This window comes from Saccopteryx bilineata, chromosome 4 (assembly GCF_036850765.1).
Source record: "Saccopteryx bilineata isolate mSacBil1 chromosome 4, mSacBil1_pri_phased_curated, whole genome shotgun sequence".
In the NCBI taxonomy this organism is placed as follows: Eukaryota; Metazoa; Chordata; class Mammalia; order Chiroptera; family Emballonuridae; genus Saccopteryx; species Saccopteryx bilineata.
The window spans coordinates 167281339-167306418 of record NC_089493.1 but is presented as its reverse complement, the minus strand read 5'-3'; the positions used below and the strand labels follow the sequence as shown (position 1 = coordinate 167306418).

Genomic DNA, 25080 nt, shown 5'->3' with positions numbered 1-25080 from the left:
AGAGAGCCAGAGCTGAGCGAGAGAAACAAGAGTATCCAAATTGTAAGACATGGCGTGTGACACTGTGTGTGACTCGGTGAGTGTGAGTGTGACAGGGAACGTGTGGCACTGCGAGGGCATGTGACACAGGCCGTGACACTGCGCGGCCTCGCGGGGCAGGGACCCGTGTGACTCTGTGTGAATGTGTGTATGTCACTGGTAAGTGTGTGGGGCCATAGCTCCCTTCCACCCTGAGAACAGGTGATTGGGGGACCCTCAAATAGCCCGACTCGGCGCGTCACCTCATTCTCACACTTGCAAATCTCCCCCATTCACATTCTACAGGAGGCTCCGGGTCCCATTACCCTCCACCTCCAATGGTCCCCTCCATAAGCCCCACCTCCACGGTTTGCTGCGGCCACCGAGGCTGACCGCTCTGCGGCTTCGGCCAGAGGGGGAGGGGTGGTTTTTCCCGGAGCGCAGTGGGAAGGGAGGGCCACACGGGGTGATCTGGGGGTCCTGGCGGGAAAAGAATGGATCTGGAGGAGCAGAGATGCCCATAGAAGAAGGCCCTGGGGAAGACACTTCCCCTGCCTCGACTTCCGGGAGGTGGGGGAATCAGGGTAGGGACAGGTGTTTGAGTGAGGTTAGGAAGGGAATTCAGGAGGGGTCCCAGATGGGGGTTCGGGTGGTCTAAGTGTAAAGTGAAGAGCCAGGAAGGGGGACGGCCTGTGTATCCGGGCCCCGAGTAGTGGAGAGATAGCAAATGGGGCTCCGGGCTTTGGGGAGCAGTGCTCGGGGTCCCCTCCCAGTGGGACCAGAACGGTCCGGAGCTCCACCTCCCGGCCGGGGTTGTGGGGGGCGGGGAGGCGGGCGGGAGGCGGGCAGGCGGGCCAGGAGGGAGGAGGAGGGAGGGGGCGGGACGGGCTGTGCGCTCTGCTAGCTGCTGGCTCCGCCGCCGCTGCCGCCGCCGCTGCCGCCGCCGCCGCCGCCGCCGCCTCACACACTCGGGGAGCGGGAGCGCGGCGCGGACGCGGAGCCGCCGGGGCTGCTGCGCCCATAGCCAGCTGGAGCCGGAGCCTGAATCGCAGCGCCAGCCCGAGCCGTGCCGAGCCGCAGCCCGGGCCAGGGCTCTTAGTGGCTCATGGACTGCAAGGCCGGCGGCCGGCGCTGCCCCGAGGCGGGTAAGGATCCGGCGGCGGTGGAGGCGGCGGCGGCTCCCGGCCGGGAGCGGCCATGGCCGGAGGGAGCTGCGGGAGGGGCGCTCATCCGTACGAGGCCAAGGGGGCCCCGTTAGTGCTCAGAGCGCTGGGGCAGAGGTGGGAGATGCTGGAAGGTCGGAGTAGAGATTGTGGCCGGGGCACCCCGGCCTCCAAGGTCCGCGGCGAGAAGCAGAGAGAGGAGCGGGAGTGCTGAATCGGACCCCAGGTTTGGCGTCCCGCACCCATGCTCGCTTGAAGCCGCCAGGATAAGGAGACTGTAGGAGCTTGCGGGATGGAGATGGTTTTTGGGGAAGCGCACAGCACCCAGTTTTTGGGGGGGGTCCCCGAAGACGAAACAGCAAACCCCCTCATTCACAACGCGCGCGCGCGCGCGCGCGCACACACACACACACACACACACACACTTGTTGGGTGACCAGCTTTGCTCGCTCAGGCGCTTCCAGATCCCCGCGGGCACCCTGAGGACCAGACCACAGACATACGTACACGCATACACACATCCGTTCATATGTGCACACAGACATACCTTCGGCACACCAGCGCCCACTGGGGCACCCTCACTAGCTCAGAACCCGCTTCAACGCCTGCATGTTCAGCGGCAGGGACACACAACCAGTGTGACATTCGGACACATCACAATCTTGTGCCCTCATGTAGGAGTGTCAGGGCCACAGTTCGCCAGATGAACACTTAAAACCTAGCCTCACACATATATTCTTTTGAGAAATACACCCTAAATCAAATTATGTTACCTACTTCTTGGCCAGAACATAGGTACACATCACAAGTCGACTTTCATCCCTGGACTACAACCACATAAACACACAACCCAGTGTCTCAGCACACGCGGTGAGGGCACACACCCTAACACAGCAAGTGGCACCTGCAGCAGTGCCTCACGATCACAAACATAAAATCTATTGCTTCAGCTATCTCCTAACAGTGGTTGTCTAACACACCTTACAACAAGAGTGTCACATTACACCTCGCAGTATATACACACTCCCTCGGAGGCCAGATTCCCTCTGGCGTAGCCGGGCTGCCTGGCGAGCCCCTAGCGCCCCTTCACCTTAATCACATTGTTAGTGTAAATATCCGCACAGAGAGAACCTGGGGACCTGCGGACCGGCTTCCCCGCCGGCGCCTCCCCCACCCCCACTTCGAGGCTGGGCCGGCTGTGTATTCCCGGAACCAGCTGGACCAGGCTGGCCGCGCCATCCAGCCTCCCCGGGGCTCCAGGGCCCTAGGTCCCTTTGCAGAGGGTGCAAGCCTGGGGCGGCGTTTGTGATCCTCTCGGACCTTTAAGCTGTGTTCGCCGAGCCACCTGGGTCCCCAGCACACCTGTTCCCCTCTCACACCTGGGCACCCCCTCCGCGGGTTCTCGGCTGCAGGCCAGAGTCTTGAGCGCTGGCAAGGCCCTGGGGCCAGAAGGGAGATCGCAGCACGCGCAGGAGCAAAAGTGGTAGGTGAGATGAACTGGCACCCCTTCCCCCGACTATCCTCGGTAGCCCAGACTTCTGGCCTCAATTTCCCCAGCGGTGGTTGGCAACTGTTCCGTCTAGCAGGAAATACTCGGGTCGGCTTTGAGGTCTTTGAGGATTGAGCGCGGGGCAAAGACCCCTTTTTCCGCTGGCCGCGAGATGGTCGAATTTATGAGAATGTCCCCGCCAGGCCTGGCTCGCCGCTTTGTGATTCCGGCGCCGGATCCCTCCCCGCCCCCTCCTGGCGCCCGCTGCGTGGCTCCAGCCCACGCGGGCTTGCGGGAGACCCTCAAAAGAGGCCAGAGATGCGGGGGAGGGGTAGAGATTCCCCGCAGCTGCCCTTGGGGCTGGGGGCGCCAGGGGCCCACAGGCCGAGGCGCGTGCTCATCCCGCGGCGCCCCCGCCTCTCCTGGAACCGCCTGAGCTCGAGGATGGTGGTGGATTAACTGTCGCCATCACCCCCTCATCCCCCACCCTCAACATTCCTGTGTTCTCTGGGAGGAGATGCCCCGCTCTCTGGGTGTATGCGGGGAGCGCCCGCTTACCACCGCGCTGTAGCCAGGGGCTGCCCTGGCCGGCAGAGCCCGGGACGTCGTGCTGGAAGACGCAGGGAGCCTTCCATTACCTGCTCTGGGCCCTTTTCTGCCAGGAAAGAGGGCACCCAGGAGGTTTTTGTGACAGCCCAGAGGTCTGGGTGTTTGTCTGGGGAGGGGCAGAGTGTTACTTTCTTGACGTAGGGGTCTCGAAAGATTGAAAATTGTAATTACAACTAGACCAAGGCAAGGGGTGAAATTGAGGGGGGAGGGATAAGAAGAACCTCCAGAGACGGCGGCGGGGGCCAGTGTGGTAGGGGAGCAGGTCTGGTTTCCCTGCTTCCCTGCACCACCCAATCCTCAGTTCTGAAAGGGATCAGCTGGAAAGGGGTATCATGCTGGTCTGCTGTCCTCCTGGCAGAGGACCTGCTGCTATGGCTGTTTCTTCGGGGGAGCTGGGCTAGACCCTGAGAGTGAGCTAACTGCTGGGAAAAGTGGGATGGAAGGGCTAGGGGAGGACCTGCAAGGGTGGGGTGTGTGGCTGGGTGGGAATCAAGGATGAGCGGGAGAGGAGATGGAGGAGGCCCCTCTAATACAGACAGGGTGAGGGCTGCCCTGTGTTGAGCAAGGATTGTTGGTGCTGCAGGGAGAGATTCAACAATGTACTGAGCACCTGTCTGCCAAGGCCCATGGTGGGTGGTGAGGATGCAGTACAGTAGTAAGGTACAGACCATCATTGCCTTCATAGGTCTTCCCAGCTGGCAGGAGACTGATTTGTCTTTGAACCAGTGAGCACCTACTGTGTGCCTGATGCTGGGAATAAAATGCTCTAGTCAGTGATAAAGAGAGGTGTGTGTTTATTTATTTATATATCCTATACAATGTAACAGACCTTGATGCATTCATTTAATCCTCCCAAATAACTTCAAGAGGCAGGATTTATTTCCATTTCATAGCATGGAAATAGGTTCAGAAAGGTGTAGTCACTTGGCCAAGGTCACACAGCTAGGAAGTGGTGGAGCAAGGGTTTGAACCCTGACAATCTGATTGAAGAGTGCAGGTGTCTGGAAGCCCTGCAAAGACTAATAGAGGGTTGTGGGAGAGAAGGGAGAGAGGAGCTAAGGGTTGGCACTTGCTCACTGTGGGAGGTCCTGAACAACTCCACCCCACACAGTCCTGCTTGCTTGCCTTCCTTTCACAGACATTCACTTTATCTCTTGGTGTTTTGTGCTTGGTGTGGGTGCCTGTTGTGTAACAGTGCAGAGGTGAGGTCTGGGGGTCTGGGACTGACCTGGTCACTGGGATATTGATAGCTGACTCCTAGGATTTAGTGTATCTGTGGCCACAACATTGGAAAGGAGTGGACCCCAGTCCCCGAAGTGGGTTGAAAATGAAGGTTCTAGGTGATCCCTCACCACTGCTCTCCTCTCTCCCCAAATATTGACACAGATGGTGTTTTTCCTTGGCCTTTCCTGGACTCTGCCCCCTCACACCTCACTGTGCTTTAGGTCTGAGAAGGATGAGTCAGTGTCCCTGCTGAGGCTCTGGCTTCTCAGGGTCCTGGGTGCCCATGTAACTGGGCAGAGGTGGGGGTAGCCTGGCCAGGAAGGCAGCCAATGCTTGGGGAAGGGCAGATAAGGCAGTAACCACTTCAAAGGCTGCCATCCAGGACTAATGACTCCCAATAACTAACCGCTGGGACAAAGTTCAGGGATGGTGGGAGTAGGGGTGAGGAAGGGCTGCCTCACTGCTGTTCCAGGCAGCTCTGATTCTCCCTGTGTTCTTCTGGTCTCTGAAGCAGCCTGGGAGACTGGGAGTCCTTCAGTCCTTGAACCCTAGCCTTCTCTTTGTTTCCCTCTGCCTGGCAGGTTTGGCAGCTCAGGGACGTGTGTGTGTGTGTGTGTGTGTGTGTGTGTGTGTGTGTTGGGGGGTACATGGCTAACATCATATTATAGCCTCCATGCGTGGTTTCTGTTGAATACTTCTCCCCCATCCAGCCTTTCCTCCAGACTCCGGCATGGGAAAAGGCAGTCTTCTTTCTCAAACCCTGACTTCCTCTTATTACTTCTGTGATCTAAGACAAGTAATTATTCTTTTTGAGCCACAATTTTTATCATCTGTACTGTGGAAACCTGTATAATAATAAATACTACTCACTTCAGAGGGTTGGGAGGATTAGATAAAATAATATATGTAAATGTAGTAAAATCTCAGGGACCTGGTGATGACTGCAAAGATGATGGTAAAAGTAATGATGATAGGGTTTGTACTTCTTTCTCGACTCCTAGGATTTAGTGTATCTCAAAGTTGTTCTCAGAAGTTCAGGGCCATTACTTCCTGCTGCCTGAGACTTCTCCAGGTCCTTTCCCTGGAATCAGAATTCCTAAGGGTGGGGCCTGAAAATCCTCATTTTAAAGAAACTCCAGGTGCTTTATCCGCCTAAACCCTCTTCAACTCTTACCCCTACTTTGTGCACCCTCCCTTAACCCCGTTTCCCCCCAGAGTCTTCTTACCTTTCAGGAAATCCCCTCCCCCATATTCCTTTGTTGGATATTCCTTTGTTGTTTTCTTTCCAACTCAAAAGTTGGATACCACAGTCCTTTCCTGGCTCCTGTGCTGGCTGGAGGTAAGGGATCTCTTTAAGAGTGAGTGAGAGAGAGAAAGAGAGAGAGAGAGAATTGGGGAAAGGCATCAGAAATATGTGTTTGTGCTGTCTGGAGGCCTGAGGGGTTACAGCCCCAGGTTGTGACCCTGATGGAGGGAAAGAAGCCCCAGCTACAAATCAAAGTCACTCTAACTCTGCCAGACCATGGGCCTTTGAATTTGTAGCCAAAATTTGTGATCATTTTTCTTGGAAAAATCTGAACTATAGTTTCATAAAATTTATAAAGGGGGAGGATGTGACCTAAAAAGCTTAAGAATCCTTGATCTGAAGAGAGAGAGTGGAGGCAAGCACACAACTGCCTTATTTATCCTGGTTGTCAGGTTTAGGGTGATTCCCTTGTAACCCCCACCCTGCCAAGACTTATTCACGGAACTGGTGCTTACAGTGATGCGTGATGTGGGGAAGGGCAGAATAAGGCACCCAGAGGGAAGGGAGTTCTTTGGAGACATGTGTGTAGGGGTTGGGGCATGATGGTAAGATAAGCCTGTGCCTGGTCAATGAAGGTAGAGGGGAAATGTCTAGAGAGTGAATCCAAGTGGACCATCAGATAAATTCTTCCCTCTTTTAAAGAGATTGAGACTGCAGCCGGGAACAAACATTTACTAATCTGATGAGACAGTCTACTTTAAGCACATTCTGAGAAGTGACCAGGGAGGGGCTGTGCTTTGGGCGGGCTATGAAGAGGAAGTGAAGTGTTTGACTTGTGTAAGGAATCTACATGTTCAGCGAGCATTTCCTGAGTCTACTATGAACCTAAACAGAGAAAGATTAAATTTAACCCCAGCTGGTTCTCAGGAGAACTGGGCAGGAAAACAAGCAAGGGCCACGCCAAAAGTGCCAGGATAGGTTAAGCCTGGGACCTAAGATAATCAGCCATAGGAGCCCTTGTTGAGTGCTTACCGTATGCCAAGTCCGGGGTTGGGTCTTGAGAATCTAGGAGTAAACAAAGCAGAGGCTCTCCTGCTCTCTGCTCAGTCTTGGAAGAAAGACAATTCGCAGATTATTTCCCAAACAACTCCGTAACTACAATTGTATGTTGAGAAGCATTTGCTGAGTACTCACTGTGTGCTTAGCATTTAGCTCGTATGATTTCAAACTCCTTAGGAAGAAGGTAGTATGATCCCCATTTTACAGATTAGGAAACTGAGGCTGTATATCATTTGCTCAAGCTTATGCAGCCAGGAAGTGGGTAGCTGGGGTTAGTCCCAGACTATCTAATGTCATAGTCCCTGCTGTTCCACCCTGCTGTTGTACATGTGCCAGATGGGTACAATCATACAAAACTGATAAATAGTCATTGAGTTAAGAACCGTTGTCAGCTTCACAATAGCAGACTGCATCTGTCCTGTTCGCCGCTGTGTCCCAGTGTGCAGGACGAAGCTTGGCACATTGTAAGTGCCGAATAAATGTTCATTGACTGTATGAGTGAGCACCTACAGTGTGCCCAGCTTTGTGAAGGATCATGGGTGGGGGTTGGGGCATGAGTGTAGGGAACCTCGTCTCTTCCTTGAGGATGTGTAGTGTTTGCCTGGAGCCTGGAGAGGCAGAGGACACAGGAATAGGTGCATAGTACTGGGGCTGAAGAGCATGGGCGGGTGGTGTCCCAGGCAGAGTGATTCATTGCTGAGGGATTGGGGCAGACAATAAGCGGCTGTGAGCTGGAGGAAGGAGAGGTCACCGTGGGCTGGAGAGGCCTGGAAAAGATTCCTGGGGCACCAAAGCCTGCCTTCAGTGGGGTAGGTGTGGTCTGTCATGGAGCCTGGGGTGGGATTTCCAGGTGTGCGGCAGGTATTCTGGGTATACATGGGAAGATGGGGAACAGAGATTGAACGTGAGCCTTTTGCTGAAGTGCTAGGCCAAAGACTTCGGGTTTTAACAGAGGGGCTGGCCATGGTTTTGTTGGAGAAGAAGAGGGGGTCAAGACTGAGACAGAAGCTAGCAGGTCTGGCTGGGGTCTGCAAATGCACAGCCTCAAAGCTAGTGGGAGATGGGCCAAAGAGTGAGTCATTGTGTTGGGGTTCAGCTTGTGGTTGGCTAGGGCATTCAGAACTGATTGGAAGGATGTGGGAGTGGGCAGGGAAAGATGAGACCTGACCCTTAAGGTAGGGAGGAGCCAGGTATGAAATGGGGGCCAGATGTCTGGGGGGGATAGAGATCAAACAGAACCAAATGTTCATATTGAGAGACTCTGAGAAGGGGAGGGGGTGTGGTCAGGGAAAGGCTGGTGGTGTCATTGGCACCTCTGTCCCAGTTAGACTTGCTGGGCTCCCTGTTGCAAAGGACAGGTCAGAGCAGCACCCAGTTACAATTCCAAGGCTGGTTAGTCCTGACCACAGTCCTGACCCCAATCCTGACCTTCACTATCTTCCCCACACCTGCTGGTGTCCGCCCCTACCCCCCAGTGGAAGGCAGAAGGAATGGGGAGGAGCCCTAGGAACTGTATGTGTATGCATGCACATGTGCTCAGGGGCACGTGTGTTTGTGGAGGGCTGACACCTGCTCTTCAACTCGAACCGTTTTCAGGCCTTAATTGGTACCTAGTTCAAGCTGGCCCTTCATGGGCATTGAGGGACATTGGGCACTATGGATGATTTTTTTCAGACAAGGATTTGAGATATCGTACCTCATACACTACACTGACTTGGCATCTCAGAAGAGAGAAACAAGACATCATCCCTTCCAACCAATCTGAGTCTGAGTGCTGAGTGGCCCTCCGTGTGGTCAGTAATGAGCCAGGGTCTGGGGCGTGGAAAGGCTACCTGTGTCTCTTTTCTACCATGTGTGTTGGGGGGGGGGGGTGTTCGAGGCCTCACCCTTCCACTAGCTGTCTCTATCTCAGTATCAGGGTAATTACCACGAGTGACTAAGGCAGGATGCTGGTGAGAAGGAGGTGTTGGGCAAAGCACTGAGTAGAGAGCAGGGCGGGAAGGAGGGAGTGTCAGGTGGGTCAGGGCGTTCCATGGGCGGGACTGCACCAGACCTGTTCCAGGTCCCTCACCGGCTCCTCCAGCTGGGGCAGACACCACTGCTACGCCCAGCTGTGGGTGAGACTCGGGGTTCTTGGGTCTGCAGTCAGGCTTCTGTGCTGGACTGAGCTCTCCTCTTAGAAGAGTAGTGTGGAGGGGAGAGGGGAGAGTGGAGGGCTGGCTCTGGGCAGCCCTCAGGGCCAGATTCCTCCTACTAACTGACCTCCTGTTTTTCCTCTTCCCCCTGCAGCCTTCCTGATTCTGGAGCCTGCCAGGATGGGGCCCCTGAGGCGCAGCCCAGGCCCGGGGGAGCAACGGTTGCTGCTGCTCCCCTTACTACTGGTACTGCTACTGCTGCTGGCTCCATCCCCAGGCCATGCCATACAGGTCATGTACAAGGTGCCGGAGGAACAACCACCCAACACCCTCATTGGGAGCCTCGCAGCTGACTATGGTTTTCCAGATGCGGGCCACCTGTACAAACTAGAGGTGGGCGCCCCATACCTGCGAGTGGATGGCAAGACAGGTGACATCTTCACCACTGAGACCTCTATTGACCGTGAGGGACTCCGTGAATGCCAAAACCAGCTCCCTGGTGAGCCCTGCATCCTGGAGTTTGAGGTGTCTATTACAGACCTTGCGCAGAATGGCAGTCCCCGGCTGCTCGAGGGCCAGATAGTGGTACAGGACATCAATGACAACACACCCAACTTTGCCTCACCGGTCATCACGCTGCCCATCCCTGAGAACACCAACATCGGCTCACTCTTCCCTATCCCAGTGGCTTCAGACCGTGATGCTGGCCCCAATGGTGTGGCATCCTATGAGCTACAGGCTGGGCCTGAGGCCCAGGAGCTGTTTGGGCTGCAGGTGGCAGAGGATCAGGATGGGAAACAGCCACAGCTCATCGTGATGGGCAACCTGGACCGGGAGCGCTGGGACTCCTATGACCTCACCATCAAGGTGCAGGACGGTGGCAGCCCCCCACGTGCCAGCAGTGCCCTGCTGCGCGTCACTGTGCTCGACACCAATGACAACGCCCCAAAATTCGAGCGACCCTCCTATGAAGCTGAGCTGTCTGAGAATAGCCCAATAGGCCACTCGGTCATCCAGGTGAGAGTCCCCTCCACCTCATTGTCTAGGTGACTCACCTTTAGAAATGGGACCTCACCCTAAGCTGGTGAGAATTCCCTTCACGTAGGGGGAAAATCACAGGATACTGCAGGGAGACCTCTTGTCCCTAGCCCCAGCTGGGTGAGACCTTCCCAAAGCCCCAACCCACCCTATCAGGTGATACTACTTGCCTCTATCAAGCTACTTCAGTGACAGTGACATAGCATGTGGCTGGTAATCCCCTATCCCCAAGGCAGAATCAAGTTGGGATATATCTCTGAGAAGTAAAACCTCCTCCCAAGTCAATCGATCTCCCCCCCCCCCCCCACAGCCACATGAGCTGAGCCGGAACAAGGGAATCACCTTTTGTCCAAGTAGAATCTTTCCAGACTAGAGAGTATCTGCCCAACCAGGAGCCCTTAAGCCGATGAGACTTTTCCTGAAGCTGGAGACGGAGCTTACTTTGCCCCCTTCCTCGACGAAGTCGGATGAGATCATTTTAGCCAGCGTCCTCAGAGTTCTAGAATACTACTCAGATGTTTGTATACCGGTTTCCTCCACTAGGCACGGGGTGCCTTTGGGTGTGGGGTGCTTGGCACAGTGGGGGGGGTTGGTTGCCTCTGCTGAAGTTCTCAGCGCCCCTGTCCATGGGAACTGCCCCAGGGGCTGGGCAGCTTGGTAAGACCAGGGCCTGGGAGGGAGCAGAGCAAGCGTCCCTGCAGACAGGTGGGTGTATCTCCTACTGTCATCTCCGCCCTGGCTTCCCGCCAGTCCTGGCTCTTTTCTCCTTCCCCATGGGCTGAAGCTGTCTGTCTTTGATGTGAGGGAGCCGAAGAGAGCTAAGCCTGCCTGGACACCGTTACCCGTCCTAGGAAATCCTTCATACTGTGTCTTCAAACTGAAGTGGGACATGGGGAGGAGTTTCAACCTTTTTTTTTTTTTTTTAAGAGGCTGGTGGACTGTAACCTGTAAAAGAGAGAAATGCAAAAGAAGAGAGACAAACAGTTGGGAATAATGAATAATAATAGTGTAGGTGCCAGGACTGCTCTAAATACATTATGTGTATTTTATCATTTAATCCTCATGGTACAAGGTAGACATTATCCCCATTACACAGATGGGAAACTGAGCCCAAAGTGATTGGGAAACTTGCCTGATACCATCCAGCCTATGTGTTCAGATCCCACCTTAACCATGCCAGGGGTCTGGTTTCAGAGCTTGTGTGTGTGTGGCTGCTAGCACTCCTGCCAATGGGTAAAGCAGGAGAGTGGGGCAGAGACAAGACTGGAGCGGACAGGGCAGGGCAGCAGAGGGGGGGGGGAGAGAACCAGCAGTGGGAAAGAGGCAGAAAGAACTGAGCAAGCATGGAAGGGAAACAGACAGAAGTTGAGCCCTAGACAGACAAAGGGAGGTAAAATGCCATGAGAGGCAGCTAAGAAGCAGGGTGACCAGTGTAGAGACAGGAAGACAGTGGGAATCATAATGAAAACGTTGACAGATAGATCTATGGGGGGTGGATTGAGCAGTGAGGAGGAAGTTTGGCTTTCAGCAGGGTGAGAGTTTGGCTTACAGAGGTGAGCAGAGACCAGGGTAGCTGGGAAACCCTGCTGTCAAAAAGTCCTGGCAGGAAGGAGAGGAGACGAATAGTGGCTTGAGGGCCCATTAGGTGCGGTGCCCAGCACTGTGTTAACACTGATTTTCAGAGATGGACAGATAGGAGGATGGATGGTTGGACTAAAAGAAGGATCAGTGTTATATAGGGAGCACTTGCCAGGCAATGTTAGGCACTTACACGTATTATTCCATTTAATTTTTACTACAACCTCATGAAACAGGTTCTATTGTAACCCCATTTTATACATTTGTAGGCTGAGGCTTAGGGAGATTAAATAATTGGCCCAAGGACACATAGTTGGGAGTGGTAGAGCTGGGATTTGAATCTAGGACCCTTCTACTCTGCTCCCCAAAGCTCTGCCAAATTATGCCTGTCCCCTTCACCCCCCACCCCACCTGTCATCACACTGTTTAGTACCTACCTCATGGCCATTTCTACCTGGTTCCAGTTGTCGGCCCCCCCCCCCATGTGCATCTGTTGGTGTGGGAGGGTGTGCCCAATGCAAAGGGACAGACAGTTCATTGTTTGATGCTGGGAGCCCAGCCTGCTGCCAGCAGGCTCTGTGGCCTGCACCAACCCCTCCCTCCTGGCTGCAGGCTCTGCTGGATTCCTCAAGTTGGTGCCTGGCCAGTACCAGCCCAGTGGGAGGGGAAGAAGCTGCTGAAACAGGTTTTCCCGGTTTGACAGAACAGTGGCCTGGCCAGCTCCCTCTGACCCATATCCCTACCTGGCTGCTTTTAAAAGAAATCCCCTCACCTGTGTCTTCCAGGTGGACATGTGGGGCTCCACGCATGTGCAACCACACACGTGCACAAACACATAGACTTCCTCCCATGATCACAATCACATGATTGCACGTGTATGTGCATGCATGTGTACTCACATATGTCATGCATACATACCGTCTCTACTGCTCACACCTTTCCACTCTTCAGGAGGCTTGAAGGTCAGTTTAACCAAGTGGAAGGGCTGTACTAGTTGGGCAACTGGATCCTCATTCCCATACTTGGGCAGTTAGTGCGGGAATGATAAGTAGAATTTAACTCTGCCCTCTCCCGTCTCTGGTCGTTACTTGTAACACAGTTGAAGAGTTGCAGACTGCACCTGTGCTCGTTAGGGAACTAGATCAGGAATGTGTGCCAGGGTGTTGGGATTGGGAAAGGGGCAGTACATGTGTTGCTTTTGGAAAGGGATCCGTGTTGGATCGGTTGTGTCTGTTGAAAAAGCGGCAATGCATCCCTTAATTTGCTGTTCCAGACTAATCTGTCCCTCTTTCTTGCTTTTCGCCACTGCTCTATAGGTGAAGGCCAATGACTCAGACCAAGGTGCCAATGCAGAGATCGACTACATGTTCCACCAGGCACCCGAAATTGTGAGGCGTCTTCTGCGACTGGACAGGAACACTGGACTTATCACTGTGCAGGGCCCCGTGGACCGTGAGGACCTAAGTACCCTGCGCTTCTCAGTGCTTGCCAAGGACAGAGGCACCAACCCCAAGAGTGCCCGTGCCCAGGTGGTGGTGACTGTGAAGGACATGAACGACAATGCCCCCACCATTGAGATCCGGGGCATAGGGCTGGTGACCCATCAAGATGGGATGGCTAACATCTCAGAGGATGTGGCAGAGGAGACAGCTGTGGCCCTGGTGCAGGTATCTGACCGGGATGAAGGAGAGAATGCAGTTGTCACTTGTGTGGTAGCAGGTGACGTGCCCTTCCAGCTACGCCAGGCCAGTGAGACGGGAAGTGACAGCAAGAAGAAGTACTTCCTGCAGACCACCACCCCACTTGACTACGAGAAGGTCAAAGACTACACCATTGAGATTGTGGCCGTGGACTCTGGCAACCCCCCACTCTCCAGCACCAACTCCCTCAAGGTGCAAGTGGTAGACATTAACGACAATGCACCTGTCTTCACCCAGAGCATCACTGAGGTCAGCCTCCTAGAAAACAACAAGCCGGATGAAGTAGTGGCCGAGGTCACTGCCAGTGACGCCGACTCGGGCTCCAATGCTGAGCTGGTGTACTCGCTGGAGCCTGAGCCAGCTGCCAAGGGCCTCTTCACCATTTCACCTGAGACTGGAGAGATCCGGGTAGAGACCTCCCTTGATAGGGAACAGCGGGAAAACTATGAGTTGAAGGTGGTGGCAGCTGACCGGGGCAGCCCCAGCCTCCAAGGCACAGCCACTGTCCTCATCAATGTGCTGGACTGCAATGACAATGACCCCAAGTTTATGCTGAGTGGCTACAACTTCTCAGTGATGGAGAACATGCCAGCACTGAGTCCAGTGGGCATGGTGACTGTCATTGATGGGGACAAAGGGGAGAATGCCCGGGTACAGCTCACAGTGGAGCAGGACAACGGTGACTTTGTTATTCAGAATGGCACAGGCACCATCCTCTCCAGCCTGAGCTTCGATCGGGAGCAGCAAAGCACCTACACCTTCCAGCTGAAGGCGGTGGATGGTGGCGTCCCACCTCGCTCAGCTTATGTTGGCGTCACTATCAATGTGCTGGACGAGAACGACAATGCGCCCTTTATCACCGCCCCTTCCAACACTTCCCACCGGCTGCTGACCCCCCAGACGCGTCTTGGTGAGACAGTCAGCCAGGTGACAGCTGAGGACATTGACTCTGGTATCAATGCTGAGCTGACCTATAGCATTGCTGGTGGCAACCCTTATGGACTCTTTCAGATTGGGTCACATACAGGTGCCATCACCCTGGAAAAGGAGATTGAGCGGCGCCACCACGGGCTGCACCGTCTAGTGGTGAAGGTCAGTGACCGCGGCAAGCCCCCACGCTATTCCACAGCCCTGGTCCACCTGTATGTCAATGAGACCCTGACCAACCGCACACTGCTGGAGAACCTGTTGGGCCACAGCCTGGATACTCCTCTGGACATCGACATTGCTGGGGATCCAGAATATGAGCGCTCCAAGCAGCGCGGCAACATCCTCTTTGGTGTGGTGGCTGGTGTTGTGGCCGTGGCCTTGCTCATTGCCCTGGCAGTGCTTGTACGCTACTGCAGGCAGCGGGAGGCCAAGAGTGGCTACCAGGCTGGTAAGAAGGAGACCAAGGACCTGTATGCTCCCAAGCCCAGCAGCAAAGCCTCCAAGGGAAACAAAAGCAAAGGCAAGAAGAGCAAGTCCCCGAAGCCTGTGAAGCCGGTGGAGGACGAGGATGAGGCAGGGCTGCAGAAGTCCCTCAAGTTCAACCTGATGAGCGATGCCCCTGGGGACAGCCCCCGCATCCACCTGCCCCTCAACTACCCGCCAGGCAGCCCTGACTTGGGCCGCCACTACCGCTCTAACTCCCCACTGCCTTCCATCCAGCTGCAGCCCCAGTCACCCTCAGCCTCCAAGAAGCACCAGGTGGTACAGGACCTGCCGCCTGCAAACACATTCGTGGGCACCGGGGACACCACGTCCACGGGCTCTGAGCAGTACTCCGACTACAGCTACCGCACCAATCCCCCCAAATACCCCAGCAAGCAGGTAGGCCAGCCCTTGCGGCTCAGTACACCCCGGCCCCCGTCCCACCCCTACCATGGGGCCATCTGGACTGAGGTGTGGGAGTGACAGCAGGTGTGTCAGGCCTGTGTGCTCACCAGCCCATGTGAGGGCCAGTCCAAGCCAGCAGTGGGAGGTGGGACCAGAGATCTGGGGAGGCTGGGGTCCTGGTTGCCTCACCCAGGCATAGAGAGTCAGGTGGAGTAAAAACAGGGAGGGTGTGATCTCCTGCTCCCCCCACCCCCGGGAAAGGCCTGTGACTTGTCAAATCCCAGGACACTAGACCAGCAGCTGGGTCTTGCAGGTGAGGGCTGGTGGGCAGGTGAACAGAAGGATTTCGAGGCAGAAGGGGGAGGGAAATGAAGAAGTCTCCTCTAAACCTGAGTCTCCATCTGAGACCAGCCATGGTGCTTCTCTGGAGGGAAATGGGAGTCCTGGGTCCTGATGGGTAACTGGGTGGGACTCTGTCAGGGAGGGGGCCTCCCCACTTGTGCCTTCTACGTGTACTGTGTGCCACCCTCTTCTCCACGCCAGGTTCCTGGGGCTGGGCCCCAGTTTCCGGGCCCCAGTCCCAAACACTTATCTTTAACAATAAAGTTCTCTATTTTTGGAGTTTTGGTTTCTTATTTTCCTGGAACTGAGAAAAGGAGTGAGAGAGACTGGAAATGGCCCTTTGTCCTTAGGTCCTAGCCCAGTTTTCCCATCCTTTCTTCCTGCCCCTTCCCACATCCTCGACCTGCCCCTCTAGCTCCAACCCTATCTTAATGTACTATCTTCCTGTTTACCCCATGTCCATGTCCTGGGGAAAGTGACCTGCCAAGTAGCCTTCAACATGTCCCCTTCCCCCCTGTTTGTGAGGCCTTTCTCCTAGGAATGACGCCGTTCACCAAGAAAGGGCAGGTGGGCATGCATCCAAGTCCTGCCCTTTCACCACTGGCTGAGATTTCACCTTGCCAATCTGTCCGTATTGAGCAGCCTCTGACACAATTCAAACCAGAGCACCTGCACCTGCTGGGGTGGAGTGCAGCCTGCTCGCCTCGGGTGAAGGCAGAGAAGCGCCTCTTGATTATATCAGCCACCTTCCCTCAAGTCAAGATCTTCCCAAGTCCCTTTCCCAGCCTCTTCATCCCAATACCACTGTCAACACCCAGCAATTAGCAGGCCCTGCCCTGTGTGTCCCCACCAGATCACTGTCCTGGGCTGCCTGGAGGGAGGGCCCGGGGAGAGGGGAGGGAATCCTTGAGTCCTTTGAATTGAGCTATTCTGTATCCCCACTTTCAGGGTGCTTCCTGCTGCCTGGAGCGGAGGCATCCTAGCTGCCCCCTCCCTTCCTTCTGCTCCTTGCTCTGGCCACCTGGGTTGCTGGCTCTCCCTCTCTCTCTCTCTCCGTCTCTCACTTCTTGCTCTCTTGGGTCTTCCCTAGCTGTGCCTGAGGGGGAGGGGGCTAAAGTCTAGGTGAGGGGCCTCAGGTCCTGGCTGAGTCTCTGAGGCCAGAGGCAACCTCTCTCCATGGCGACTGAAGAGGCTTGAGACACTCCCAGGAGGTCCCAGCCTCCAGCTCTACTCTGATTTGTCCACAAACTCCCCCGATGCCCCGGGGGTAGCCCCAAAGTGAAAGCTCCTGGGAAGCGAAATCCAGTTTCCTCTCATTTCTCCCGGACAAATTAGCATCTCCAGGGTGACCTCCAGCAACTCCTGACCAGTCATTTTTTTTTTCTCTTTTGTTCCAACCTTGCTGCCACCAGCTCTTCCTTCTATGCCTTTAGCTCCTTCATCCTTTTTCTTTCCCAGAGTCTGAGGAATTATCCCTCACTTGGCTCCAATCCAAACCGTGCAGGGAGCCACATGGCATCCCTTCTCCCAACCTTCGGACTCAACCAAAGCACAGCACCATTGTCATCAAAACACAAAGGCTGAGTGCCTACTGTGTGCTCGGCATGGTACCAGACCCCGAAGAAAAATGGTCACATTTTTGCAAGATGTACCAGTGAGACGATGACGCAATTGAGAACTCGAAGTGTCGAGTGAGAAATGCCATAGTAAAACTTTTCCCAGCTTGTCCCACAGCGACTTCTGCTACTACTTGCTTCCTTTTTTTTTTTTTTTTTTTTTTTTTTAGTTTTTACTAGGTGCAACGTACCATGCTAAGCACTTTATGTGAATTAGCTCATTCAATGCTCATAACTCTTCGTGACATAACTCATTATAATGACCATTTTACAGAAGTGAAAACTAGTTAGTGCTGAAGTCAGAATTCAAGCACAAAGCATCAGGAAATCTGATTTCCAGAGTCTGCTGTTAACCATGATGTGACAAAGTGGGGGGGGGGGCTTCATGATCAAGTTAGTTTTGGTAGGAGGAGCTGCACTATCCCATTGTCCTATTAAAGGCTCTGCGAAGCCTGCAAGAAAGGGGGAAGCTGTTAGACTTTGTATAACTCTAGGTTTTCCAAATTTGACCAGAGTGCCCTCTCCCTTTCTTGGAGGAGCACAGTATGGGAAGACCTGCATAGGACATGGGAGTGGGCTCCTGGAAGGAGGATCTGAATCTCAGTGATAAGTAGGAACTGGGTAGGAGGTTCACCTTGTGAGCCAACTCCTGAGTCTGGAGTGATTATGACCAAGTTGGGGGCAGGGGGAAGGCAGGAAAGGGAGTATTCTGGCTGGAGAGGCGAGTATTGGAGAGGGCTGAGAGATGAGACTAGAAGAACTAGAGGTTGTGAAGAACACAGATGCCTTGCCAAAAAGTTTCTTAAGAGGAAATGAGAGTTCCGGAGAGCTTATGAGTTTTGGATGAACTGAGTTTTACAAAGTCCACTGGAATGGATGGTAGACTTAAAGGGAGTAGAGCGAAAGCTGCTGGATTGAAACCAAGATGGTGGCAATGGAGGTGATAGATGGATGGATTTGGCTGAATTTAGGGAGCAAAGACACATAAGACCTACGGGTAATTGAATATGGGGGTAGGGATGGGGAAGGAGGGGAGAGCTACCAGGATCCCAGGTAGATAGACATCATCCTTCTGAGTCTGGGTGACCGGGTAGTGTAGAAGCTAAGTGGAGGAAAAGAACTTGGCTTCAGACATATCTAAAGGGCCAGTAGAGATAGCCAATTGGAAATATCCTGCAAGTGTCTAGAACTTCAGGCTATAGTTTGAGCGAGCTTTTGGATCTAGGCTTTCTAAGATTTAATAGGAAGCCTGACCAGGCGGTGGTGCAGTGGAGAAAGCGTCGGACTGGGATGCGAAGGACCCAGGTTAGAGACCCTGAGGTCACCAGCTTGAGCGCGGGCTCATCTGGTTTGAGCAAAGCTCACCAGCTTGGACCCAAGGTCACTGGCTTGAGCAAGGGGTTACTCGGTCTGCTGTAGCCCCACGGTCAAGGCACATATGAGAAAGCAATCAATGAACAACTAAGGTATCGCAATGAAAAACTGATGGTTGATGCTTCTCAAGTCTCTCCGTTCCTGTCTGTCTGTCTGTCCCTATCTATTCCTCTCTCTGACTCTTTCTGTCTCTGTAAAATAAGAATAAAAATTAATAGGAAGTATTAAAGGAAACATTTGGTGTTGAGTAGGACCCAACCCTCCATTTTACAGAAAAGAATCGTAGGTAAAAGAGACCAAGTGACGGGCCTCATAGGCAGGATTGCAGCCTTAGGTGACCAGGTACGGGTTCTGCAGGGAGGAAGGCAGGCAAGGGAAGCACCTGACAACCAGACTGCCCTGCGCCCCTCAGACTCCTTCTGGAGCTTGTTCACTCCAACACCAGGTGAACAATGGTCCTTTACAACCTCTCAGCCCCAAAACATCCAGGTCAGTTTTTGGGACCTGGTCTGTCATCACCCAGATCCTTCAGTGTTTTGGATAACAATATGGATCCTAAGAATGGTTGTCTCTTCCTGAAGATGGGGTGGGAGCCAAGCTGGGAAGGAAGGCAGTTCTGGGCTGCCTTCCCATCAGCTCCAAAGCGCCTTGTCCTGACAGCCTCCCCCACCCCAGCTGCCTAGACCGGGATGGCGATTACATGTGGTATCAGGAGGATGGGGCTGCAATCCCAGGACCACCTCTTCTGGGTATCTTGAAAACCTGCTATTGAGGGTTTTAGAGGAAAGACAGAGGGAGCCTGTGCCTGGGCAGCTCCCACCTCTGCCCTCCAGAGGCCCTGGCTCTGCATTCTACATAATTCCTAATTTCTGGTTGGCAAGAAAACCGGTGGCGGTCCTAGGTGGGTGTTTGGGTGACTGACTGGTTGTGCCAAGTGCCAAGCTGGGGTTGCCAGGTTCCTGGGGAGATCATTAACCCATGGTAGGCAGGCAGGGCTGGCTGGGAGCAGCCTGTCACAGTTCACGCCCCCCACCCAGCCCCAGTCCAAGCATCTAAATCAGGGGTCCCCAAACTACGGCCCGCGGGCCGCATGCGGCCCCCTGAGGCCATTTATCCGGCCCCCGCTGCACTTCTGGAAGGGGCACCTCTTTCATTGGTGGTCAGTGAGAGGAGCATAGTTCCCATTGAAATACTGGTCAGTTTGTTGATTTAAATTTACTTGTTCTTTATTTTAAATATTGTATTTGTTCCCGTTTTGTTTTTTTACTTTAAAATAAGATATGTGCAGAGTGCATAGGGATTTGTTCATAGTTTTTTTTATAGTACGGCCCTCCAACAGTCTGAGAGACAGTGAACGGGCCCCCTGTGTAAAAAGTTTGGGGACCCCTGATAAATCCTGGCTCCACCAAGCCCGCAGCCCTTCCCAGAAGCTCCTTCCTGTTTCCAAGAAGGAGTCTATCTGAGGCCAGCCTTCTTAACCTCTGATGATGCTGATCCCCTTCTGCTATGCCCATGTCCTCTAGGGCCCTGCCCTCTATAGTCAAGACTGTTTCCTGGTCTGGATGGTGAGGGTCTTTCCATCGTTCCACTTTCCTGCCCCAATGGGTGCTGGTTTGTTATCTGGCTCCCTTCCATCTTCCCTCCCACCTTTCCCCACTCCTAGGCCTCTCTGGGGGGAACTGAAGGGGGTGAGGGGATGGGGGGAACTGTGGAAGCAGACTCTGCAGGGGTCCTGAGGCTACCTGCAGCATTGCACCAGGCGGAGGAACAGGATCAGAAAGAGGTTGGCTTCTCATTTGATTGGAGGCAATGGGAAGTTACAGAGCAATGAGACAGGTGAGGAGCTGGAGTTTGGGGGGTGCTATTTGGAAACCAGGGGACAGTTGTATTGGTGAGCTGTTTTGGAATTAGGAGTCTGTACTGCTTTTAGGGAGCTGTTCTAGAAATTGGAGGCTTGCTAGTGTTTAAAGGCTATGCTTGAATTAGGGGATTTGGCTGATACTGTGCTAACCTGGTGTCGGCTGTTCAGGAATTAAAGGGAGGCTGCGCCAGTATCGGGAGGCTGTGCTCTAACAAGTGGTTGTACAGGATTAGGCTTATTGTGGTGGCCTGGGGGCTATAATAACATTGGGGCCTATGCTGTGTTGGGAATTTCAGGATGTGGTCTTGGCTGTACTGGGTGCTGTCTTAGACTTAAGGGGAAGGCCTCTATGGGGGTGTGCCTTCTGGGGGCTATGCTGTGCTAAGGGCTGGGCCTCTTCATGGTTGCTGCTGAGGGGGCAGGAAGATCTGGGAGTGGGCTGGGCGAGGCTGGGGCCTGGTGTGGTGGGCCCCAGAGGGCAGCCTGGCTGGCCAGCAGTAACAAGTTCTCTCCCTGCAGTTACCTCACCGCCGCGTCACCTTCTCAGCCACCAGCCAGGCCCAGGAGCTGCAGGACCCATCCCAGCACAGTTACTATGATAGTGGTCTGGAGGAGTCTGAGACGCCGTCCAGCAAGTCATCCTCGGGGCCCCGACTCGGTCCCCTGGCGCTGCCTGAGGATCACTATGAGCGCACCACGCCCGATGGCAGCATAGGAGAGATGGAGCACCCCGAGAATGGTGAGGCGCGTCCGCATGGTCAGGGCACCCCAGGAGTGAGCAGAAGCCAGAAGTGGTGACGAGACCTTAGAAATATCCTCCATTTATTGAGGATATTCGTTGTATGTTTATTAGTAATCACTGTGTGGAGTGCTTTCGGGTGTATGTTTATTTAATCTTCACAACCACTCTGTGACCTGAGAACATTATTGTGCCCACTTTACAGTGGAGGAAACTGAAGCTCAGAGAGGATGAGTCACTTCCCACAACCATGCATAGAAAGTGACAGATATGGAAGGGATTCACACCCAGGCTTCTCTGACTCCAATGGCCTGGCATTTAGCACTATATTATCCTGCCTTTCTGGGGCCTGGACCCATAAGAATGGTGACCAGAGGGCTCAGATAGTAGAGATGGAAACTTGAGGGGACCCTGAGGTGAAAGGGGTCCCATAACAGGATCAGAGGGCCTTGAGAAAAGGGAGGGGACATAGGAGGATCTCAGAGAAGGGTATCATTATCTCCTGGGGGGAGGCACACGAGCAGGTTTGGCTGAGGAAAGGGAGTGGGGAAGTCTGGGAAGCTAAGAGGCTTGTCTGGGAGGGGTTAGGAGGGTGATGGCAGAAGGAAGGTGCTGGCCGGAGCAGAGGTCAGTGTGGACACGTGTGATGGGTGTGCTGTCAGAATGTATGTGAGTAGTGTGTGTGAGTGTGTGTGTGTGTGAGTGCATGTGTGTAGGCATCCATAGCAGCCTGTGGAGGGATAGACTGAATAAGCCTCCCCTTGGGATGGACAGACTCCCCAGCTTGGAGCTGTCCTTGGGATTCACCCCCTCCCTCCATCTACTCTCCCTGCCTCTAAAAGGTGAAAATTCCAGCCCCAGCACTTAGGCACCAGGCCCTGTCTAACCTCCCAGGCCCCGGGTCTCAGAGTACCCTCGCCCCCACCCTGCCCTCCATGCTCTATCTCATGCCCGTCTCGTCCTTTTTGTGCCCGCGCAGAGCCGGCTGGTCGGAGCAGGCCCTGAGGCGGAGTGCCAGGTATGTGGGAGCTACTCTGGGGTCTGGGGGACTTGGCCCAGCACCCCACCCCACCCACCCAGTGCCCATACTCTGCTCCATGCCACCGTGGGTTCCCTAACTCTGCTCTGAGTTTAAGAGCCTTGGCGCTTTGAGGGTTAACAATAGAGCTGTCCTCTCCTCACTGTCCATTGGCTGGAGGCCAAGCCAGGTGGGTGCTGTTGGGAGCCCCTGCCCCAGGCGGTCAGTCACAGTCCCTGAGTGGGGTCATGGCCTGGTACTATCCCTGAGCGAGGGCGGGACAGGGGCAACTGTGACAGGAAGTGCTCCTGGCCTAGCTGTTCCCGTGGAGACCCTGCTGCCCAGCAACCACACTGGCTACCGCTGATGTCAGGCGGCCAACTCCCGTTCCCGTGGGTGTTCTGGGCAGGGAGCCGGGGCAAGGCCAGGGGTGGTGGTTGGTGTAGGGGACTGGAGTGAGGTGGGAAGGTGCTGCATGAGCGTGCTTGTGTGCGTGTGTGCTTCTATGTGAACTCCCCATGCAGAGGCTTGTCTCCTCTCCCTGGCTATAAAGCAGGGCCTTGTTGCTCTGGGGTGGGGTGGGCTTCCAGGATGGCTGGGAGCATGGTGAGGCTTGAGGGGGTTCAGAAGGAAGGTATGCACCATTTGTCTGAGGATAGGGATGCCCAGTGTAGATTTATGTGTCCACCCTTATCTGAGGGCAGGTGTGTGGGTGTATTTGTGTGTGTGTGAGAGCAAGAGTCCTTAAATGAGGCTGGGGGTTTCCTCATCCCTACTGGATGGTACATTTGCATGTCTAAGAGTTACATGATGGAGTGAGTTGAATTGGAGTGAGTTGAGTTGCGTGGGTGAGTTGTGTGTTTGTGCACCTGTCTAAGAGCAGATTTCGTGGGTGTGACCAGAGCTGGAGGGTGGGTGAGGATGGAAGGGATGTGTCTATTTAAGGCTAGTGTGTGCGTGTGTGTGTTTAAGGCTACAGTGTGTGTGTCTGTGTGTGTGTGTGAGAGAGAGAGAGCGCGCATGTAGTGGATGGTGGGAAGGCATGTGTCTATTTGAGGGTGTGTGCCTCTGAGCTGAGTGGGCAGGAAGGGATGTGCACCCCTGTTCTAGGTGCCAGTGGGAGGCTGTGGAACACAGCTTTGCAAGGCCACCCTACCTGATGTCTGTCCTCACTCTGTTCTGCAGACCTACGCCCTTTGCCTGATGTCGCAATGACGGGCACATGTACCCGGGAGTGCAGTGAGTTTGGTCACTCTGACACATGCTGGATGCCTGGCCAGTCATCTCCCAGCCGCCGGACCAAGAGCAGCGCCCTCAAACTCTCCACCTTCGTGCCTTACCAGGACCGAGGAGGGCAGGAGCCCGCGGGCGCCGGCAGCCCCAGCCCCCCAGAAGACCGGAACACCAAAACGGCCCCTGTGCGCCTCCTGCCCTCCTACAGTGCCTTCTCCCACAGTAGCCATGATTCCTGCAAGGACTCGGCCACCTTGGAGGAAATCCCCCTGACCCAGACCTCGGACTTCCCACCCGCAGCCACACCGGCATCTGCCCAAACGGCCAAGCGCGAGATCTACCTGTGAGCCCCCTTCTGGCCGGTGGTCAACCCCTCGTCCAGCCGCCGGCCAGCTCCCAGATAGGCCCATTCCAGGGCCCCACTCCTGACCCCTCTAGTGTGGACTTCCTGGCCAGGGCCCCAAGTAGTGGGTGGGTACTGGCTTCATGACCACACTGGCCCTTCCCCCATGCAGGGTCCAGGTCCTCTCCCTTCTCTTCAGCCCCCAGGGAGTCCCACTTCCCCTTGATGGGGCTTTCCCAACTGATGCCCAAGAGGGCTCTTCTACAGTGACGAGGCTCCCATCCCTCGACTTCCAGGGAGCACCCCCTCGCTCGGGCAGATGGTGGAAACAGGGGTGGGCCACACACTTTTAAGTACGTTTCTCCCACACGGCCGACCAGGGCGGGGATAGGACGCCCCATTCGAGCACTGAAGCAGGGCTGAACTGGGGAGCCCCTCTCCCTGGGAACTTCCAGAGGAAACTCCTGACCACCAGGGGCTCCCTGAAGGGCTTTTGTTACCAAAGGTGGGGTGGGGATGGGGATGGGAGTGAGGGGGAGGCCTTGTCTTCCCATACCACTTCTGGGCTGACATGCCTGCCCGCCACAGGCCCATGCCTATTCCATCGGGGCCCCTTCCCTGCTGGTCATGCAGTGTCTGTATATAAGGACCTTGGAATGATGTCCCTATTTCTGCCTGATTTGCAACTTTTCTTGTTGATGTTGTGTTGTCTTGGGGGACCCCTCTGGGGGGGGACCTGCCCTGTGTCCCCTACATCCTGCCACAGTGCAACCACCCGAGGCCTCTATTGTTCCATGTTGTAAATACCCCTGAGGCCACGGTGGGATGGGGGTGCAGGCCAGGGAAACAACGGGGGTGGGGTGGGGGTGGGGATGGGGGTAACATTTGCCTATCAGCAGAGCTGGGCTTTTATTTAATTTTTTTTAAAAAATACAAATCTCTATTTTTTTGGAACTGTTGCGCTGTGCCCTGGGGGGAGATCCCCGCTCAGGCTGGCCCCCCCCCCACACCCAGATGAGCATCACAGAGGGGCCCTGAGGCTGTGGGGGACAGCTAGACAGGGGTGGGATGACTGTGCCTCTGGCCTGGTTGGGTGAGTTGGGAGCAGGAAGGTTTGCTCAGGGGGTGGCTGATTGCTGCCCCCAATAGGGGGGACCTGCACCCTGCTTCTTCCCTGTCCCCCACCCCCCAGCCCCTGCCATGACTGACCCGTCAGCCTGTAAAACCACCATTGCCTTGATCTCGGGGTGGGAAGGGCTGCCTCAGGGCACCCTGGGCTCCTGGCCCCCTTCTTCCGTTGGGCTTCCCTTTGCCAGGGTCAGGGGTCCCATGGGGGAGTGGGTAGGGAGATTGGGGGCAGAGAAGCCCAGTCAGCCATGATGAGGTGGAAATCTTTTTTTTCACCTCAGGGGGCCAGGGTGTGAGGGGCATCCTGTAGAGCCCCCATCTCCCACTGTGGCCATCTCAAAGCCTCAGT

General features: G+C 54.8%; 1 protein-coding gene across 7 annotated transcripts; it reads left to right on the top strand.

Moving 5' to 3' along the window:
• Positions 1–938: 938 nt before the first annotated feature.
• PCDH1 (protocadherin 1) lies at positions 939–24452 on the top strand. Of its 7 annotated transcripts, XM_066272801.1 has the most exons (6): positions 8798–8925; positions 9098–9960; positions 12876–15071; positions 20790–21009; positions 21989–22027; positions 23213–23350. In XM_066272801.1, the coding sequence occupies exons 1-5, from the start codon at positions 8841–8843 to the stop codon at positions 22012–22014; spliced, it is 3390 nt and encodes a 1129-aa protein (XP_066128898.1). In that variant the 5' UTR covers positions 8798–8840; the 3' UTR covers positions 22015–22027; positions 23213–23350. The 7 variants fall into 7 exon arrangements, with proteins under 7 accessions (XP_066128894.1, XP_066128895.1, XP_066128897.1 ...); XM_066272797.1 differs by lacking the exons at positions 8798–8925; positions 21989–22027 and adding an exon at positions 939–1163 and having other exon boundaries at positions 23213–24452; XM_066272798.1 differs by lacking the exons at positions 8798–8925; positions 21989–22027 and adding an exon at positions 2382–2664 and having other exon boundaries at positions 23213–24452.
• The last annotated feature ends 628 nt before the right edge of the window (positions 24453–25080 follow it).